Here is a 23,149-nt window from a genome sequence, read left to right on the forward strand (position 1 = left end):
TCCTGTGTGCCTCAACAAAGATCCCGTGTGCCGCAGCTAAGACCCAACGCAGCCAAAAAAAAAAAAAGAAAAAACAAAACACATGACAAAAAAATGAACAGAACTGAATGGAAGAATAGAAAAATTCCCAGTTATATCTGGAGACTTCAACACTATTCTATAAAAAAAAAAATCAGTGGAACAAGTAGACGGAAAAGAGTATAGAAGAGCCGAACAAAATTTTCAACAAACTTGAAATAACTTCTACCGATAGAACACTCCAACACATAATAACAGAATACAGGCTCCTTTCGAGTGCATTTGGAACATATTCTGAGCCATAAAACGGACTTTAACACATTTGAAAGAACTTAAACCACATGAAGTATGACATCAGAATGTAACACAATTACAGGAGAAATGAATCACAGAGAAACTCTCAAAAAACAGAGAGGTTAAAGAGAAAATAGAGGCATAGAGAATAAATGTGGCTTAAATAATTGCAAAGATGTTATTTTAATTCAGTAGGGAAATATGATCTATTGCCAGAATCCTATCACACGCCAATAAACTGGGGATGGTTTAGAGATTTAAGTGCAAAAATATATACATTAGAAGAATATCTATGTCAGTATTTTCTTAGGGAAGTCTCTCTCACAAACTAAGAACTCTGAAATCAAAAAAGATGCCGTGAGAACATATTTGCAATACAATAAAGATTTAAAAGGTTAAAATGATGGAGAGTAATCAGGTTGCTGCTACGTACTGTGTATAGTGTGAGCTCATTTACATTAAAAATGTTTATGTGAATATATATGCTTGTATGAGAATGAAGTAGGATTGGAAACCATGTGTACCAGGTTGGTAACAATTTTCACCTCATGAGGGAAGGAACGGATGGAGTTGGTAAAAGGACAATAATTCTCTTCATGTTCTTTCATGTGCATTAAAAAAATAAGCATGTGTTACACGTAATTAAAATATATGATATGAAAAATTAAATAAATAGGAAAAAAACAATGTTTTATATATATGTTTCCTTCCCAGCTGTAATACATTAGAATAATTTAATACTCATTAATGTTTCAAAGGAATCATCATAAAATTAATCACTTTTTAATTGGCTAGCCTGTGGCCCAAGGACCACTGTGGTGTCTAGAATCACTTGTTGCCACATTAAATAACCTACGGCAGTTATGCGTTTGAGCTATTTTATTTCCTTATTATACTTTGTCCCTTCGTTTTTGCTATCACTTTTTGTTGCTTTCAAGACATCTACTAAGCAAACATTCCAGGTTTTTGTGTATTACTCAACTGGCATTATTAGAGTAAAATTTAACAAAAATAATGCTTACTTATAAATGACTGAATATATATGACATATATATGGAATGTGAAACTTTATGTTTTGTTTTCTTTTTCTGTACAGATTAAAAAAAATCTCTGTTGGTTTTTTTTTGGAGGGGAGGGTACTTTATCCCTTTTTTTCTAGGTTCAAATAGTTCAAATTACTGGTTAAATGTGCTCTGAACACCCTACATGATTATATTTTGAAATTAAGGTATTTATTTAGTTGAAAATGGAATGTAATAAAATTGGCAATAGTTCACTTACCCTGTGAGAAGCAACCAGCAGCCTACTTTTTAATGATTCCCAAATTTTCAAAGCTAATAATGCTTCTCTCTATTTGGAATACTACACTTCCTAAAGACTAGAGTTTCACCAAAATTTAGTGCTAGTAAATTCAACTGGATAATTTCCCAGGTTATAATAATGTAACAAAACATTTTTATTATAATACATCATTCACTTAGCACCTTATTTTATATTTATTGTTTCAATCTAGCTAAATATGAAATAATTTCAATCTAGCCAAATAGGAAATACATAATTTCTATAAAATTACATCTAAATATTAAGACAATACCTTAGTAATACTAAAGTGTATAATTAAATTTTATTATGGAGAGAGTTATTGGATCTACCTACTTAAAGAAGAAAATGCCAGATAGCAAACAAAACAAGCAATGATCTGAATTTTCATTTTATTACTTGAAATAAGAAAAGAAAATTTATTCACCAACTTTGTTTTCAAAAATGAAGTTCCCTGCTATACCTAGAATGCTCCTGATTACATTAAAATGGGACATTGTTTTTAAGCCATCTGATCCCAAATTCAACCTTCCTCTCAATGTGAAGGCAGCAGACATAAAGTGTGTCATCTTCGTAAGAAATTAGAATGTGTTCGTTTACCTGGGGGTTAAGTAGTCTCTCACCTTGTCTGACTGAGCAAAGCATTTGGTGGGTAGGAAAGCAAAAGTAAGACGTTATCTTAATTAATCTTAGTCAGACTGTTAATCTGAGGATTTTGCATATGATTCTGATGTCCAGATGCTTCCCAACTGACAAAAAGAAAATTAATATAGTATCTCTTTCAGAGAAGGACAGGCATACACACACACACACACACACACACACACACACAATTGCAACCATATTAACAAACAAACCTTGGTATAGTGTTTCTGTTCTTAAATTTTTGGAGATTTAGATAACGAAACAAAATATATCAGGTATACAGTTTAGATAGGCAAAACATATATACTGAAAAAAGGCTCAAACAGTACTTTCATGGTATGATGATAACAGAATCAGAGGCCAAATAGATCTATTTCCTTCACCTTCTCATAAAATACATTTTAAGTTTTTTACCATCTTAGGCACTTTTCTATGGTTATTCCTTTGTGACAGCGCTAAAATATACCCAAATAAAATGTACCAAAGAAGCCTGATTTTTTTAATATAAAGTAGACTTAAGTTGTTAAAAAATAATGGCAAACTTTACCAGCTTGCTTTATTTCTTAAGAAGCTATAACATTATTGATCTTTTTTGTCAACTGAAACCACTTAACTATGTAATATTTACACTATCCAAGATTCAGATAAACAATCAATTCTTCTTGGGTAATGGTTATAAAATCCTTTATGGAAGGGCTGTGATAAAATCTGGTCAATTAAAAACTCAGTTTAGTGTCCTATTGTGTTTGAGAGTTAAGAATAACTACTAAAATAACCAGTAGGAAAACAAACCCACTGTTTTTCACCATACCTTAAATTATTTTGGGCAGTGTGACAAGATGTTTAACTAATGTAAAATGCATAGCAGCATTAATTTGGTAGCCAGTGTAAGAGGCTGGCAAGTTCCCCTTCCTTATAAAGCACAGACCACATTCTGGGTTCAGTGCCTTATAAAAAGAAGTAGTGTACCTTCCCGTTTAAGCTTCATCAAGTCTTGACCCGTTTATTTCAATCCTGCTACAGTCACAGATTTGCCCTCCTGGAACCTGCCTGTTCCAGCAAACATGGGAAAGCAGCTACAAGCCACTTTATCACTCTTCTGAAACTAGACCAATTTTTAGATGAAAACTTGTGATTAGATTTCAACTTATTCACTAAACAACTTGTTCCTGGGTCCCTACTGTGTGCCAGAGCTGTCTTTCTGGGAGCTGGGGATCCCACAGAAGAAAGTTCCTGGCCTCACAGAGCTTACGTTTTACTTGGAAATGACAGAAAACAAACTAGGAACCATCTGTATATCACGTAGTGACATACGCTATGAAGGAAAGCAAGGTTGTGTTGCTGTTTTACATGTGATGGGAGCACAGGCCTCTGAGGCTGGATACTTGGGCAACAAGCTGATGGAGGTGAGTGAGGACAAACCCCCGAGCGGGGGGGAAGCATGTCCTAGGACCTCAAAACAGCAAATACACAGCAAGCGTTTCTGATACATTGATCAACAAATCCTGTGAGACCTCCCAGAACCCAGAGACATCAGGGCAATGGTGAGGGCACTAGCGTCCTTTGTACTAACAGTTCTTAGCAATCTGGCTTAAGGGTAAGAACGAGAGTGTATTACCCACTCTGCATTCAGCTAAGGACCAGGAGTGGCTCTGCAATTAATATACAGTGAGCTGGGCTATAAGACTCGGATAAAGGAAAACAAGGGATTTCATGGCTTGATCTGTATTTCTACTCATCATAACAGTGCAGAAAAATTAATAATTTAAATTATGTATATATAAAATAATAATAAAGAACTTAGACAAACTTATACGAATGTGCAGATTACTTTACATATGCAAAGTAGAGTAGTGAATTTCACATTGTTTAAGGACAGAAAGCATTGACAAAGCAGACCCGGGGGGACACCATTCTCCACTCTCCTGTGCCCACTTCAGTGGCTGCCAGCGCCATCCCTGAACTCATTCTCTGACTTTTACTGTCTATTAGTCTGTAAGGTTAGATCAAACAGATGTAAGTTTTCAGAGTGATTTTGTAAGAAAATAAATATTCTATTCACAAACAGTCTAACAACACAGAAAGTAAACTCTATATTTCCAGACAGTACACAGGGGCCATTTTTATGAAAATTACCTTTGACTTAAACGAGAGATACAGACCCATGAAAAGACAAGTATCTGTCTCAAGGGTAACACGGTACGTGTTACACAACAGATACTGGCATTTAAGCATACTTATTCGCACAACCAGAAAAATATACACGTCTTGGCCCTCCCTTACATGTTCGCCCCTGGCAATAATATTTCGATGTTTGAATGCAAACAAGAATTTTTCTCTGAATTGTTTCCCAGATCTGTCACTCTTCCTAGGTTAAACTGGAAGTTGGCTGGTGAAGCATAAGGCAGGTACTCTGACCACTCAAAACGCTGTGACCCCCCCAGGATGGACTTCATTCTACTGTCCCCGCATTGTCCAGTGAGTGTTGCAGTCTAAAGTTGCGGAGCAGGTCAGGATGGGGGCTTCCCGTCCCCACGGAGGGACAGACTAGGGGTCCGAGGATGGCCAGGAGGGGACGGGCTCTGAGAGCCTGACCACAGACAACCGTAGGCTCTGGGGAAGGTCAAGACCCACTCACTCTAGTCCTGGCACCGCGGGCTGGGCTCCACGATGGAGGCCAGCCCAGCTAAGGGACCCGCGGGGGAAGTGGCCTCTTTCAAGCCTCAGAGACCGGGGGCCTTCCTGATGCTCTGAGGCAAAGCCGGAGGGAGGTTCTTCCCACCCCGTGAGAGGAGGCTGCCAGAGAAGGGCCGGCCCCCAACAGACGGGCCCCCGTGAGCACACGAAGGAAGGTCAGCGCACGGAAAGGGCCCAACAGCCGGAGGGAAGGACCAGTGACACGCGGAGCTGAGTGAGTGAGGACACGGCCCACTTACATTTAAACGCACACACGGATACTTCCGGGCGCACACATTTAAAAGTGCACAACTGCTCTGTAGACCGAAAACCGTAACTTCCCGGCTAAGCCATCCCGCACGTGCATTGTAGGCGGGCAGCAAACTAGCGGCCCAGACGACACATCAGAACACAGGCAGAGCCATGAAAGCGCTGAAGTTCTGAGTAACACAGGAGGCGGCTGCAGGGTCTCACATGCCTGCTTGGTAGGCACGTGGGTCAACCACGCAGAGAAACGTTTCCGAAGACCTCAGGTTTGCTGCCTCACAATCCCCACGGCCCTCCTCCCCAACAAAGGCACTTCTCGCCCTGCTCACCCCTTCCTGTAAAGGAAGAGCCTGCTTCTGTCTGATTTGAGACGCTTGCAAGTTTGAGGGTGAGGCATTCTCCCCATCGCAAGAGTCTTTAAATAAAGTCTCTCTTTACTTAGTCTGGGTTTGTTCCCTGTTTTTTTTTGTTTTCCCCCGAGACATGGATGGGTGATCGGATGGGGATCCCACACGTCTGAAGCAAGGTCCTGCAGTGACACGCCACCTTGTGGTGGACGGTGGGCAGGACACGGCGGCAGGCCTCGCTCTGGGTTTGTTCTTATTTGACATTTTTATGGTGTCCTCAACACCCCTTGGGCCCCACTGTCTTCACCCAGGGCTTCTCTGCCCAGTCCCGACCCTCCGCCCCTGCGGTCACTCAAGCTCAGGGCTCCGCCCCAGCAGGGGCAGGTCTCGAGGGGTTCAGGGGCTCCAGGAGCAACCATCTCAGGCTCGAAAAGCTCATTTTGTTAAAAATATAGCTGTATCCTAAGATAAAATTTATCCTAAGACTAATTTTCAAAACCTGTGTAAGATAAAATCTACACAGATACAAAAAATTATAAAATGTTCCCCCCAAATATTATTTGTCATGGTCATTGCTGGCTAATATTTAAAGGGTGTATTTATTCACATAATATTTTTAAATTAGTATCAAATATTATACTGGTACAAAACTAAAATGTGATTTCTTTTCTTCTCTAATGACAAAATTTTCTTGGATTATTGGCCTACTCTTAAAAAAAGACTATAAAATAAGTTTTTCTTTGTCTTCTGGGCAATCTGCCTAAATGGTAAACATTCTGTGTCTGATCAGAATATTTTCTTGTGCCTTATGTTTATCGTAATTATTAAAAAGAAAGCAAAATACAAGTCTGCTCACTATCATACTGAAGACTCAGAACCCAACTATGTATGTTTACAAGAAAGACACTTAAGTCTAAGTAATAAAGAAAGACTGACAATAAAATGTTAGCAAGTATATCAGGCAAATGTAATAAATTTGAAAGTAGGAGTGGTAATATTACTATCCGATAACATGAAATCTATGCTAAAAAGTGGTAAGTAGGGTAGAGTGTAATAAAATAAAGGGATAAGAAGCATAATTAATGGATAAAACAGAAATAAATCCATATATCTAAAAAACAGAGCAGCAAACACATACAGCAAAAAGCACAAAAAGTACTAGAAGGAACTATTTAAATAAAATTATAATGTAAGACATCAATATGGATTTCTCAGAATTAAACATATAAGCTGATATAACTTAGGATGTTTTTTTGTTGTTTGGTTTTGTGCTATGGACTGAATTGTGTCCCCCCCGCCAAATTCATGAATATGAAGCTCTACCTCCCAAAGTGATGGCATTTGGAGGTGTGGGCTTTGGGAGGTGATTGATTAGGTCATGAAGGTAGAACCTCATGATGGGATCAGTGGCCTAAAAGACAGACTAGATCTCTCTCTCGCTGCCTTGTGAGAAGACAGCTGTCTCCAAGCCTGGAAGTGAGCCTTCACCCAGACCCCAATCTGCCAGCACCCGATCTAGGACTTCCCAGTCTCCAGAATTTGAGAAACAAGTGTCTAGTGTTCAATCCACCTGGTCTAGGGTATTTAATTATAGTAGCCTGAGCTAAGACGTTTTATTTTGTTTTGCTGTGCAAAAGCCCCGCCAACCTTTGCCAATATTTTATGACCAATTCACTACTAAAAAAGGAAATAAAAATTTGATTAACAATGAAATATAACAGCATGCTCACCAGAATGAACAGTTTAAAAGAATGGTAGTAATTATTTTACTGCCAGGGATGAAGGCAAAAGTTAACTGTCGTGCTTTGCTGTTAGAAATTAGAAATGCCCTAAGCTTTCTGCAAAGCAGTCTGGTAACATCTATTATTGTTTATAATTTGAAATACCTGCACGTCTTGACCTATTACTTCGACTACCTGGAATCTTCCTTATAGAAATAAAAGCCTACCAATTAACCGCAGAATTGATTGAGAAGGAGAAAATGATGGAAACAGTAAATAATCATTGCTGGGGGAACAAGTGGTGGATTGAATTACGGTCTATCCACACAATGTGGCATTTTTGATGGCTTCTTTGCTTCATCCATCCATTAATTCTAACTTTAGTGAATGCTACGTGTCAAATTATTCTACGTTCTGATGATACAATGGTGATCTCTCATTTATGGTTGTCTAGTGTGGAGAGAGAGAGAAAATAAACAAAAAATGTGTAGATGAATTATAGTAGACGGTGAGAGATGCCATGGAGGGAAAACAGAACTAGAAAAGAGATGGGAGCCCAGTACTGGGGGGCTGGTGTCAGGAGAGGCTTCACCCAGGGGCAGGCGGGCCTGAGCAGCTGAGGGACTCGGCCACTCCCCATCTCGGGACTTGTCTTATCTTTTAACAACTTCCTTTTGGAGATTTCCTCCCTTTGGCCTCTGACCCCTTCAGGCTCTATAAATAATCCTCTACCTACTGTTTCACTGATTCTGCAAAGACGTTCAACTCCCAAAGAGCTTCCTGTTAATTCGCCCACAATATTAAGACTGTCTCATTTTTTGCAAGAAAAAGCCAGAAAGGGAAATAATATTTAGGAATGTGTACAATTAACCAGGCATTGTACTGCGTGTCCTGCAAGATCTCCCTTTATCCATTTCCAAATACAGGAGGGATTATTAGTCTTAACTAAGCTCAATAGAGAAAGGTGAGAGTGAGCAATAAAAATATTCAAGTGTGAGTATTGGGAGAACAGGTGTGGACGTGAATCAGAAAAGTCAATACGGAAGGATCTGGAACAAAACTTTACGTTACGCCAGACATGAATACAGGGGCAAACATACTTTATTACTTCTATTAAGTAAGATCAGGCATCTTACTTACTCTCAAGGCATCAAAAAATTAGCTTCTGCCAAAAATTTAAACGATAATTCTGGAGAGAAGCCTGGAAGTGCTCCTACGAGGTAGGGAAATACTGTGGTTTCTTTGAGGACTTCCTAAGAAGAGGCATATAGATGTGGCCACCACACATTCACACACAATTATTATGTCTTTCTGTGAAAGCTGAATGAAAAATAATTATTACATTCTTTTGAACATAAATACGATCCATAAACACCGAACGCTGGGATTATAGAAAATTCCTTGGTGACAAGAAAACAAATGGGGCATTTTAGGAAACATAGATTAGGGATGGCCGTGCCCTCTTATCAAGTGATTCTGTTAGAAACGGGTGGCTGAGGGTTTGCGAGTGGAAGTTCATGGTCTCATGGCGATAAGCAGCGGGCACTGGGCCCTTCTCTGTCAGCCGGACGCTGCTCCGGGTCACTGTTCCACCTTCGCCCCTTGCATCTTAGAGCAAATGAGGCGGTCTTGGAAAGCTCCCCCAAACTAAGCTCAGGTTTCAATATCTTTCTTTTACATGCATGAAAAATGTTGTAGATATTTTTTATAAATGAAAAAATATAAAATGAAGAGTTCATAAAATTATTCACAGCAAGTGCACTATTTCAGGTTACAGTTCCTATTTCTAAGAAATTAAAAACCACTTTTATATAGATTATATAGATGAAAGAATCATGTAAGATTCACTTGGCTCTTATTTCCTTCTTTCTTTGATGAATTTGATTTGCAGCGTGGCAAACATCCTGTTTCTACTGACATACTTGGGTCAAATCAGAAATGACTAAGGTGGAGGAGGGCTAATCGTGTTGTTTAAAAATCTAAGCACTTCAAAATTATTACCTTTACTCCCTGCGTTGTTCTACTCTTTAGCACTTCAGCCAAAATACTGGAAAATATTCCTACTCTTTCAATTCAACTGGAAGCTCAACGCTGTCTCTAATTCCTTTTCTAATCGGAGTTGTCACAAATGCTTTATTTCCTTGCTAAATACATGTTATGGCTGAGCTTGGAAGTAAAAACAATGTTCAGACCTCCGTTCAGCATCTAAGTAAAGAGTAAACTTTGACCTAAGTAATTCACTGGACGTAAAATCCCATATCAAAGACAACGACACAGGGGCTTCCCTGGTGGCACAGTGGTTGAGAGTCTGCCTGCCAATGCAGGGGACATGGGTTCAAGCCCTGGTCCGGGAAGATCCCACATGCCGCGGAGCAACTAGGCCCGTGAGTCACAACTACTGAGCCTGCGTGTCTGGAGCCTGTGCTCCGCAACAAGAGAGGCCGCGACAGTGAAAAGCCTGCGCACTGCGATGAAGAGTGGCCCCCGCGTGCCACAACTAGAGAAAACCCTTGCATAGAAACGAAGACCCAACACAGCCAAAAAAATAAAAAATAAATTAAAAAAAAAAAAAAGACAACGACACACATCAAATTTAGAAGCCTTACTGCTTCTCTCCGGCCGCAGCGATGCTTTCGTCTTCTTGTTCTGGCTCCCACTCTCATGCAGGGCCTTGAACCAGTCCCGCAGTCTGCTGGCCATCTCCCTGAGCTCCAGGTCACTGCAGGCTGAAAACAAAGAGGAACAACACAAAGCCTGAAGAGTCACTGAGCGTCATGTCAGCGCTAGTTCTCAAATTATTCCAATACCTAAAAGGTAACAACAACTAAAAGAGGAAAACTAATACAGTTGCTAATTGTGCTTTAGCCTTGAAGAATGAAATACGTGTTTGCAACATAACAAGATATAACAGTAACACTTCTTTAATAAAGAAATATGACTACTGGAATTCTGCTTGCACTCTTCAGAGGGTCTCCTTGTGAACATCACATGGATCTAGTCATAATATTCACGTACTGAACACATCATGGGAAGATGCTGGTGGGTCGTCTGGGGAAATAAGGGGCTGAAAAACCAAAATGAATACTTACACATTTATTACTGGCTCTACCTATTGTAATACCTTATGATTTATAAACCTGCATGAGTATGTGCAATATATGTAGGAATTATCAAATATAAATATGTGCTGTTTTTATTTGGCTTCATCTTAATCCTACATATTTTTTGACCACAGAAAAGGAAGAGCTCTTATTTGACATTAGGAAAGATAGAAAATATTTCAGAAAATGATATCATATTTCTGTTGTAAAAGAAATGTGTTAGCAAACTTTGACATTTGGACTTAAATTAATTCCTCTTTTCAAAATATTGTTATTTACCAGTAATTATGTTCTTAAAATTAGTCTATACAATAAGAGTAGCAGAATATATTTTATAAATATGTATGTGTGTGTGAGACTAGTGCTAAAATATGGTAGGTCAAATTCAGTAATTTGTTGCCAAAATATTTTGAAAATATAAGAAATACTTATTTAGATTGTTACTGGAGACCTCATTCCTCTTCAAGTAACTAATGTGCAATTTCCTGAACCAAGTGTCCTTTAACACACTCTTCCTGCTCAGTTTGTTAAAAACAATAATTTACACAATGATATTGAAGTGTTACATTACACTTAATATATGCTGTACACATTATATTACAATACGTATTATATATAATGTAACATGTACAACATAAAAAATATAGTATAGTGTAATGCAATATAATTTAAGAATCTAAGCCCACTTCCTGGTATTAAATAAAACTGCAGATGAATAGGCCCTCCCGCTACCCAGTGAGGTGGATGACCCGTATCAGCAAATCCCTGTGACATTTCAGGACCCTGGAGGCACAAAACAAGACCCTAAAACAGCTGTGGAGGGAAAGCAACACAAAGTGCCGTGTGCAAAGAATAAAGACTTGGAATGTCTTCAGACTTTCCAGGAGTAACACTGACAGGCAGAAAGACAACTGGAAAATTACTTTGTAGTTTATACCGGGAATCCTACATCCAGAAAAATCAGGTGGGAGAGTAAGCTAAAGATATTTGAAATATACAAGATCCCAAGATTAACCACCCACATCACCTTTCCCCAGGAGCCGCTGGAAGATGTGATCCATCAGAGAGAGAACTGACGAGTGGATGTGAGACACAGGAAATATGAGTCTTAGAAGTGAGGCGGTTTCTGGGACGATGGGAAAGAGGGTCCCAGGACACGTGCTGTGGGTTTGAGCATCGCTGGTCAAGGGTTAGGGCTGCAGGATTTACAGCTATCATTTCATCCAGGGAAACAATGAGCTACGTGAAGGTGGAAGAAAACATCACCTTTACAGGTCATGTCCAGGCTGGCTGAGGCTGAGGGACGGAGACAAAGAGTCCCTCTAATGTGACCGTGGACACTCCAGCCCGCAGTCTGTGCCCACAGACATCCAGGCGAGAGTCAGCATGACTCCACAAACTGCTATGCAGAAGAAGACGAAAGCCCACCTGAAGAAAGGCATTCTTCTACATAAGCACATATGCTCATTTACCTGACACGCATCTCTGGAGGGAAAAGACAAGGCTGATGAGGCTAGTTCTCTCCAGCGGGGGGAACCGGATGAAGGAAGGAAAGTGCTATGAGGGAGTCTTATGTTTACCGTTCATCTCTTTTTTCCTATTCAATTGTGTGCTTAAACCCCTATTCACATTCAACCATAAATAGAAAGTTTTAAATTTCTTTCAAGAATTAATTACAAACGCTTCTAACCCTTCACCCAGCATTTCTCCTTCTTAAAAATTGTCTTGCAGGTGTACCACACATACACAAGCTTATTTAAATTGCACAACATCATTTATTCAGCACGTCTCTAACAGCAGGGGGGTTAACAACACTGCTTCTCAGCAGTGGCCTGGTGATAAGCCAGGGACATCCATCCCCAATGAAGCTCTGAGTCAGTAATACGTTAAGAAGGTCATTATGTACAGACTTGGAACAATACCTACACAACAGCTTCTGGTGAAAAAAGATGAACACAAAAGATGTTTGGTACACTTCCATTTGTATAAAAAGGGAGGAAAATGTGTTTGTTCATGTATGCCTAAAATACCTCCGGAAATACACAGGAGAGATTGAGAGACTTTCACCTCTGCAAGGGGGATGGGGGAGAGGAGATCCAGGTTGGTGGAGACGTCTGTGTATGTACAGTTATACTTTTATTTTATTTTTAATTTTTTCCCACCCGTATGATAGTCCTTTATTTATATATTTACTTATTTAACTTTCATTTATAATTTTAAACATTACAGCATGTTAATGCATTACCTACTTTAAACAAATAAACATTCAAAAATGAATTTTAGTTCTCTCTTTCCTTTATCCACCTTATATTTTTCCCAAACCACACCCAGCAAAGAGCAAAGTTTCATCCAATAAAATACCTGCTGAAGAATGATAAAAAGTCTGTTGAAAAGATGGTATAAATTTTCTTTTATTCTGTTAATTTTAGTGATATAGTGCTTACCATGTATATCTAATGAAATGTTTGTAAACTTGTATGATTTTTATGAGGTTAAGTAATTTACATTTAAAAATAATACCATTAAAAAAATTTCCTCAAATATGAGACATTACACAGCTTTACTGTGTGTCACACATACCTAAGCTTAAGTTTCAACAGAAGGTTATGTATGTCTTGTAATAGAACATTCTAGGAATTAAGAATCCTGTGGTAATAATAATAATGATATGATAATAGCAGCTAACACTACACACTTACTGCTAGTTCTTTACACATATGAGCATGTTTAATCCTTACAAAAACTCTATGAAGATTATACTACTGGGAGGACCTTCAAGATGGCAGAGGAGTGAGACGTGGAGATCACCTTCCTCCCTACAAATACATCAGAAATACATCTACATGTAGAACTGCTCCTACAGAACACCTACTGAACGCTGGCAGAAGATGTCAGACCTCCCAAAAGGCAAGAAACTCCCCACGTACCTGGGGAGGGCAAAAGAAAAAAGAGAAAACAGAGACAAAAGAATAGGGACGGGACCTGCACCAGTGGGAGGGAGCCGTGAAGGAGGAAAGGTTTCCACACACTAGGAGCCCCTTCGCGGATGGAGACCGCAGGTGGCGGAGGGGGGAAGCTTCGGAGCCACGGAGGAGAGCGCAGCCACAGGGGTGCGGAGGGCAAAGCGGAGAGATTCCCGCGCAGAGGATCAGTGCCGAGCAGCGCTCACCAGCCCGAGAGGCTTGTCTGCTCCCCCGCCGGGGCGGGCGGGGCTGGGAGCGGAGGCTCGGGCTTCGGTCTGATCACAGGGAGAGGACTGGGGTTGGCGGCGTGAACACAGCCTGAAGGGGTTAGCGCACCGCAGCTGGCTGGGAGGGAGACCGGGAAAAAGTCTGCAGCTGCCGAAGAGGCAAGAGACTTTTTCTTGCCTCTTTGTTTCGCGGCGCGCAAGGAGAGGGGATTCAGAGCGCCGCCTAAACGAGCTGCAGAGACGGGCGCGAGCCGCGGCTACCAGCGCGGACCCCAGAGACGGGCCTGAGACGCTAAGGCTGCTGCTGCCGCCACCAAGAAGCCTGTGTGCGAGCACAGGTCACTCTCCACACCGCCCCTCCCGGGAGCCGGTGCAGCCGCCACGGCCAGGCTCCCGTGATCCGGGGACAGCTTCCCCGGGAGAACGCACGGCGCACCTCAGGCTGCTGCAACGTCACGACGCCTCTGACGCCGCAGGCTCGCCCCGCCTCCTCCGTGCCGCTCCCTCCCGCCGCCTGAGTGAGCCAGAGCCCCCGAAGCAGCTGCTCCTTTAACACCGTCCTGTGTGAGCAAAGAAGAGACGCCCTCAGGCGACCTACACACAGAGGCGGGTAGAAATCCAAAGTTGAACCCCAGGAGCTGTGCAAACAAAGAAGAGAAAGGGAAATCTCTCTCACCAGCCTCAGGAGCAGCGGATTAAAGCTCCACAATCAACCTGATGTACCTGCATCTGTGGAATACCTGAATAGACAATGAGTCATCCCAAAATTGAGGCAGTGGACTTTGTGAGCAACTGTAGACTTGGGGTGTTCTGTATGTGACTGACCAGTTTCTGATTTTTATGTTTATCGTAGTTTACTTTTTAGCGCTTGTTATCATTGGTGGATTTCTTTATTAGTTTGGTTGCTCTCTTCTTTTTTTTTAAATTACTTTAAAAATATTTTTTCATAATATTTAAAAAATGTTTTATTTTAATAACTTTATTTATTTCTTTTCTTTTCTTTCTTTCTTTTTTTTTTTCTCCCTTTTCTTCTCAGCCATGTGGCTGACAGGGTCTTGGTGCTCCAGCCTGGTGTCAGGCCTGAGCCTCTGGGGTGGGAGAGCCAAGTTCAGGACACTGGACCACCAGAGACCTCCTGACCCTACATAATATCAATTGGCTAGAGCTCTCCCAGAGATCTCGGTCTCAGCGCTAAGACCCAGATCCACTCAATGACCAGCAAGCTCCAGTGCTGGACACCCCATGCCAAACAACTAGCAAGACAGGGACACAACCCCACCCATTAGCAGAGATGCTGCCTAAAATCTTAATAAGTTCACAGACACCCCAAAACACACCGTTGGACACGGTCCTGCCCACCAGAAAGACAAGATCCAGCCTCATCCACTAGAACAAAGGCACAAGGCCTTTCCACCAGGAAGTCTACACAACCCACTGAACCAACCTTACACACTGGGGGCAGACACCAAAAACTACGGGAACTATGAACCTGGAGCCTGCGAAAAGGAGAACCCCAAACACAGTAGGTTAAGCAAAATGAGAAGACAGAGAAATACACAGCAGATGAAGGAGCAAGGTAAAAACCCACCAGACCAAACAAATGAAGAGGAAATAGGCAGTCTACCTGAAAAAGAATTCAGAGTAATGATAGTAAAGATGATCCAAAATCTTGGAAATAGAATGGAGAAAACATAAGAAACGTTTAACAAGGACCTAGAAGAACTAAAGAGCAAACCAACAATGATGAACAACAAAATAAATGAAGTTAAAAATTCTCTAGAAGGAATCAATAGCAGAATAACAGAGGCAGAAGAATGGATAAGTGACCTGGAAGATAAGATAGTGGAAATAACTACCACAGAGCAGAATAAAGAAAAAAGAATGAAAAGAATTGAGGACAGTCTCAGAGACCTCTGGGACAACATTAAATGCACCAACATTCGAATTATAGGGGTCCCAGAAGAAGAAGAGAAAAAGAAAGGGACTGAGAAAATATTTGAAGAGATTATAGTTGAAAACTTCCCTAATATGGGAAAGGAAATAGTCAGTCAAGTCCAGGAAGCGCAGAGAGATCCACACAGGATAAATCCAAGGAGAAACATGCCAAGACACATATTAATCAAACTATCAAAAAGTAAATACAAAGAAAAATACTAAAAGCAGCATGGGAAAAGCAACAAATAACATACCAGGGAATCCCCATAAGGTTAACAGCTGATCTTTCAGCAAAGACTCTGCAAGCCAGAAGGGAGTGGCAGGACATATTTAAAGTAATGAAAGGGAAAAATCTACAACCAAGATTACTCTACCTTGCAAGGATCTCATTCAGATTCGACCGACAAATTAAAACCTTTACAGACAAGCAAAAGCTAAGAGAATTCAGCACCACCAAACCAGCTTTACAACAAATGCGAAAGGAACTTCTCTTGGCAGGAAATACAAGAAAAGGAGAACACCTACAATAAGAAACCCAAAACAGTTAAGAAAATGGTAATATGAACATACATATCAATAACTACCGTAAATGTAAATGGATTAAATGCTACAACCAAAAGACATCGACCAGCTAAATGGATACAAAAACAAGACCCACATATATGCTGTCTACAAGAGACACACTTCAGACCTAGGGACAAATACAGACTGAAATAGAGGGGATGGAAAAAGATATTCCATGCAAATGGAAATCAAAAGAAAGCTGGAGTAGCGATTCTCATATCAGACAAAATAGACTTTAAAATAAAGACTATTACAAGAGATAAAGAAGGAGACTACATAATGATCAAGGGATCAATCCAAGAAGAAGATATAACAATTGTAAATATTTCTGCACCCAACATAGGAGCACCTCAATACATAAGGCAAATGCTAACAACCATAAAAGGGGAATCTGACAGTAACACAATCATAGTAGGGGATTTTAACACCCCACTTTCACCAATGGACATATCATCCAAAATGAAAACAAATAAGGAAACATAGGCTTTAAATGACACATTAAACAAGATGGACTCAGTTGATATTTATAGGACCTTCCATTCAAAAACAACAGAATACACTTTCTTCTCAAGTGCTCATGGAACATTCTCCAGGATAGATTACATCTTGGTATCTTGGGTCACAAATGAAGCCTTGGTAAATTTAAGAAAATTGAAATCGTATCAAGTATCTTTTCCGACCACCATGCGATGAGACTAGATATCAATTACAGGAAAAAAAACTGTAAAAAATACAAGCACATGGAGGCTAAACAATACACTACTAAATAACCAAGCGATCACTGAAGAAATCAAAGAGGAAATCAAAAAATACCTAAAAACAAATGACAATGAAAACACAACGGCTCACAACCTATGGGATGCAGCAAAAGCAGTTCTAAGAGGGAAATTTATAGCAATACAGTCCTACCTCAAGAAACAAGAAACATCTCAAATAAACAACCTAATCTTACACCTAAAGCAATTAGAGAAAGAAGAAAAAAAAAACCCCAAAGTTAGCAGAAGGAAAGAAATCATAAAGATCAGATCGGAAATAAATGGAAAAGAAATGAAGGAAACAATAGCAAAGATCAATGAAACTAAAAGCTGGTTCTTTGAGAAGATAAACAAAGTTGATAAACCTTTAGCCAGACTCATCGAGAAAAAAAGGGAGAAGACTCAAATCAATAGAATTAGAAATGAAAAAGGAGAAGTAACAACTGACACTGCAGAAATACAAAGGATCACGAGAGATTACTACAAGCAACTATGCCAATAAAATGGACCATCTGGAAGAAATGGACAAAATCTTAAAAAAGCACAACGTTCCGAGACTGAACCAGGAAGAAATAGAAAATATAAACAGACCAATCACAAGCACTGAAATTGAGACTGTGATTAAAAATCTTCCAACACAAGCCCAGGACCAGATGGCTTCACAGGCGAATTCTATCAAACATTTAGAGAAGAGCTAACACCTATCCTTCTCAAACTCTTCCAAAATATAGCAGAGGACACTACCAAACCCATTCTATGAGGACACAAGTCACCCTGATACCAAAACCAGACAAAGATGTCACAAAAAAAAGAAACTGCAGGCCAATATCACTGATGAACATAGACGCAAAAATCCTCAACAAAATACTAGCAAACAGAATCCAGCAGCACATTCAAAGGATAATATACCATGATAAAGTGGGGTTTATCCCAGGAATGCAAGGATTCTTCAATATATGCAAATCAATCAATGTGATACAACATATTAACAAATTGAAGGATAAAAATCATATGATAATCTCAATAGATGCAGAAAAATATTTCGACAAAATTCAACACCCATTTATGATAAAAACTCTCCAGAAAGTAGGCATAGATGGAACTTACCTCAACATAATAAAGACCATATATGACAAACCCACAACCAACATCGTTCTCAATGGTGAAAAACTGAAACCATTTCCACTAAGATCCAGAACAAGACAAGGTTGCCCATTCTCATCACTATTATTCAACATAGTTTTGGAAGTTTTAGCCACAGCAATCAGAGAAGAAAAAGAAATAAAAGGAATCCAAATCGGAAAAAAAGAAGTAAAGCTGTCACTGTTTGCAGATGACATGATACTATACATAGAGAATTCTAAAGATGTTACCAGAAAACTACTAGAGCTAATAAATGTATATGGTAAAGTAGCAGGATACAAAATTAATGCACAGAATTCTCCTGCATTTCTATACACTAATGATGAAAAATCTGAAAGGGAAATTAAGGAAACACTCCCATTTACCACTGCAACAAAAAGAATAAGATACCGAGGAATAAACCTACCTAAGGAGAAAAAAGACCTGTGTGCAGAAAACTATAAGACACTGATGAGAGAAATTAAAGAGGATACCAACAGATGGAGAGATATACCATGTTCTTGGATTGGAAGAATCAACACTGTGAAAATGACTATACTACCCAAAGCAATCTACAGATTCAATGCAATCCCTATCAAACTACCAATGGCATTTTTCACAGAACTAGAACAAAAAATTTCACAATTTGTATGGAAACATAAAAGACCCCAAATAGCCAAAGCAATCTTGAGAAAGAAAAACGGAGCTGGAGGAATCAGGCTCCCGGACTTCAGACTCTACTACAAAGCTACAGTAATCAAGACAGTATGGTACTGGCACAAAAGCAGAAATACAGATCAATGGAACAGGATAGAAAACCCAGAGATAAACCCACACACATATGGTCACCTTATCTTTGATAAAGGAGGCAAGAATACACAATGGAGAAAAGACAGTCCCTTCAATAAGTGGTGAGGGGAAAACTGGACAGCCACATGTAAAAGCATGAAATTAGAACACTCCCTAACACCATATACAAAAATAAACTCAAAATGGTTTAAACACCTAAATGTAAGGCCAGACACTATAAAACTCTTAGAGGAAAACACAGGCAGAACACTCTATGACATCAATCACAGCAAGATCCTTTTTGACCCACCTCCTAGAGAAAAGGAAATAAAAACAGAAATAAACAAATGGGACCTAACTAAACTTAAAAGCTTTTGCACAGCAAAGGAAACCATAAACAAGACCAAAAGACAACCCTCAGAATGGGAGAAAATATTTGCAAACGAAGCAACTGACAAAGGATTAATCTCCAAAATATACAAGCAGCTCATGCAGCTTAATATCAAAAAAACAAACAACCCAATCCAAAAATGGGCAGAAGACCTAAATAGACATTTCTCCAAAGAAGATATACAGATTGCCAACAAACACATGAAAGGATGCTCAACATCACCAATCATTAGAGAAATGCAAATCAAAACTATAGCGAGGTATCATCTCACAGTGTTCAGAATGGCCATCATCAAAAAATCTACAAACTATAAATGCTGGGGAGGGTGTGGAGAAAAGGGAACACTCTTGTACTGTTGGTGGGAATGTAAATTGATACAGTCACTATGGAGAACAGTATGGAGGTTCCTTAAAAAACTAAAAATAGAACTACCATATGACCCAGCAATCCCACTACTGGGCATATACCTGGAGAAAACCATAATTCAAAAAGAGTCATGTACCACAATGTTCACTGCAGCTCTATTTACAATAGCCGGGACATGGAAGCATCGTAAGTGTCCATCGACAGATGAATGGATAAAGAAGATGTGGCACATATATACAATGGAATATTTCTCAGCCATAAAAGGAAACGAAATTGAGTTATTTGTAGTGAGGTGGATGGAACTAGAGTCGGTCAAACGGAGTGAAGTAAGTTAGAAAGAGAAAAACAAATACCGTATGCTAACACATATATGTGGAATCTAAAAAAAAAAGGTTCTTTAGAACCTAGGGGCAGGACAGGAATAAAGACGCAGATGTAGAGAATGGACTTAAGGACACAGGGAGGGGGAAGGGTAAGCTGGGACGAAGTGAGAGAGTGGCATGGACATATACACACTACCAAATGTAAAATAGATAGGTAGTGGGAAGCAGCCGCATAGCACAGGGAGATCAGCTCGGTGTTTTGTGATCACCTAGAGTGGGGGGATAGGGAGGGTGGGAGGGAGATGCAACAGGGAGGGGATATAGGGATATATGTATATGTATAGCTGATTCACTTTGTTATACAGCAGAAACTAACACACCATTGTAAAGCAATTACACTCCAATAAAGATGTTAAAAAAACCCCAATATTTGCTATGAAGCACCAATTGGAAAATTTTGGCAATTATGAATATTTTATGTAGGTTTTTGCGTGCATATGTTTTTATTTCTCCTAGTGAAGTAATTAGAATTGGAGTTACAGGATCTTGGGGTACGTTAGTTTCATAATAAAACCTTTTTTTCAAAGTTAAAAAAAAAGATTATAGTACTACTGCTTCCATATAAGTGTCCAGAAATTGTGGCATTGAGAGCTTTAAAACCGTCTGAGCTCAGAGAAGTGGGAGAACCAAGTTCTGAACCCAAAAGGATAGACGTCAGAGCCCAGGTTCTTAATCCTGACGGGAAACCCCCCTCAGTAGTCCCAATAATAATAATCACCACCATTGCCGCAGCCGCGGCAGCAAAGCCATACTTAGAATAGCCAAGTCAAAGCTTCACTCCAAGCCCAGGAATTTCCGCTCTGGGAAGTGAGGACTGGAGTCCTCAGTACTGATGCGTGGTGATCGCCATGCAGAGCTGGGTGATGTTAGCAAAACACACTTTTTGAAGAAAATAACACGAAACCTATGTAAATACATCTTCTTGAGTAGGAAGGAATCATTTGTCTTCAAGTCCAATTTTCGTGCCAGTAAAGAACAGATCCCAGAGATGTGATGAACACCAAATGCAGGAGAGTTTATGCTGCTACAGACCTCACAGCAGTTCACAAAGGCCACGATGGAGGTCACAGAAGACGTGCCTTCCCCTAATCGTTTAAGAGAAGCCACAGTATTGCCCTCACTTTTTATGAGTCCAGCTGCCCTTGCCATACACAAAAAAGGACATGCCTAGCTCACGCAAGCCTGAAATATATTACTTATAGGACGACAGTCACAATTCCCTGGCTACCAAATCCTTTGCTACAGACACGCTCTGATAGGAACAGGAGCAGTCAGACCCCACCCACGCGAGGGTCTGACGGCCACCAGCACTTCAGTAGTGTTCTTTTCCAGAAAAAGTCAATGAATGTCTTTTCCTGATGTTTTCCACAAGTTCTACTATATTGATTTTTTTCTACATATAGACTCTTTTTTAAACTTTTTTTTTTTTAATTTTTATTTATTTATTTATGGCTATGTTGGGTCTTCGTTTCTGTGCGAGGGCTTTCACCAGCTGTGGCAAGTGGGGGCCACTCTTCATCGCGGTGCGCGGGTCTCTCACTATCGCGGCCTCTCTTGCTGCGGAGCACAGGCTCCAGACACGCAGGCTCAGTAATTGTGGCTCACAGGCCCAGCCGCTCCGCGGCATGTGGGATCCTCCCGGACCAGGGCTCGAACTTGTGTTCCCTGCATTAGCAGGCAGATTCTCAACCACTGCGCCACCAGGGAAGCCCCCTACATATAGACTCTTACATTTATATAGCATGAAATGGTTTGAATGAGGTTTCACATTTGATTTTAATGTCAAGCCTGGAAGATTAGGTAAAGGATATTATCATTTTTTCTTTTTACAGCTATGGAAACTGGGACACAGAAGTTAAATGCTGCCCTAAATTTTATAGCCAGTAGTGACTAGAGCACGCTTGGTGCTCACTGATTTAATTGTATTTGTAGTCTGGAGTGAATAACAGAACAATAAATCATAATCAATGTGAATAAAAGAAAAGCTGGGTTTCAATGCAAGGTTCTTCAATTGTGTCCAGTTATAAACTAGGGCCTGATGTTACACAAAGCAAAGCAGTGAAAAGGGAAGAGGTCTTAAAGGTTTAAAAAGTTACATATTGTATTTATAGCTGTGTACACACACACAGGTCTTTGACAAGAGAAAAAAACATGTAGAAGAAAGGATGGGATTATTGTAGAAGGTAAAATAAAAGCAAGAGAGAGAAATTACAGAGGAAGAACATAAAAGAGATGCTAGGAGACAGGGGGGGATCTGTCTAGAAGTCCAGTATCTGACTTACACAGTTATTGAGAAAGAATTTGAAGTGGATAAACTACTTTAAAAATACAGAAAATAATTCCTATAACTGCAGAAGGAGAGAAGTTTTCAGAGAGAGGGACCCCCTGAGTTCTTAGCTGAATGAATTAAACACACACATATACAAACTCACACAAAGACATCTTTGAAAACAGAATATGAAATATAAAACGATTATAAGAGCTTTCAGGAAGCAAATAAAACTGAACAAATAAACAATCAAACAAAAACAAACAAATGGTTACTACCAAAGGCAAAGAATCAGCTTGGTATCTCAATAATCATTAGCAATAATGGATTACAGACAATTATGAAGCAAGCCTTCAACATTCTAAAGAAAACTGATTTGAATCTCGTATCCCACATCCATTCAATTATCAATCAATAAGGCAGAATAAAGGCAGTTGAGCTGAGCAAGGACTCAGAGAGTTTTGCATTCCACACCACCAGAAGAATGGGCTGAAGCAAAATGAAAGAGGAAATTAAGAAAAACAAAGGCAAGAAATTCACAAAAGAAACACGGAGAACGACGTACTCAAACGAGTTGTGCAGCAGATCTGGGGGACGGCTCAGGGGGGAACAGACCCAGGTGGTGAGGAGAGGCGTGTGACAGAGCTTGTGAAAACTCATCACAGTCGTGATAAAGGCAGCTGGGGCGGAAATGGTAGAGTGCACTTCAAATTGATGCTGGGGATACTCTCCACTGAGACTGAAGAAAATGCACTTGTACTGATGAAATTCCAGCATAAATTCTCACTCCGCAGTGAACAATATTTACATTATCATTGTAGGGTAAAAGTTCTTGATAGCAAAGTGACTCATCTTAAAGAATTCACAGAAGACCTAATGGTGGTTACAGTATAGTATAATCTAAGTGTCGTCACTCTTGGGAAGGAGTGGTCCCACTATGGCCACTGGACGTGGGGAGACAGAGGTGAAGACATGTAGAGTGAACAGCCAATGTTC

At 40.0% G+C, this 23,149-nt stretch overlaps 1 protein-coding gene across 4 annotated transcripts in view; it reads right to left on the reverse strand.

The window, feature by feature from the left end:
• SPOCK3 (SPARC (osteonectin), cwcv and kazal like domains proteoglycan 3) overlaps nt 1-23,149 on the reverse strand; it is a 433,554-nt gene that overhangs the window by 33,895 nt on the left and 376,510 nt on the right. For all 4 annotated transcript variants that reach the window (XM_036854214.1, XM_036854215.1, XM_036854213.1 and 1 more), the window contains one exon: nt 9,895-10,014. In XM_036854214.1, the coding sequence (XP_036710109.1) occupies nt 9,895-10,014 (120 nt within the window). The remainder of the gene's footprint in view (nt 1-9,894; nt 10,015-23,149) is intronic.

Source organism: Balaenoptera musculus, chromosome 6 (assembly GCF_009873245.2).
Source record: "Balaenoptera musculus isolate JJ_BM4_2016_0621 chromosome 6, mBalMus1.pri.v3, whole genome shotgun sequence".
In the NCBI taxonomy this organism is placed as follows: Eukaryota; Metazoa; Chordata; class Mammalia; order Artiodactyla; family Balaenopteridae; genus Balaenoptera; species Balaenoptera musculus.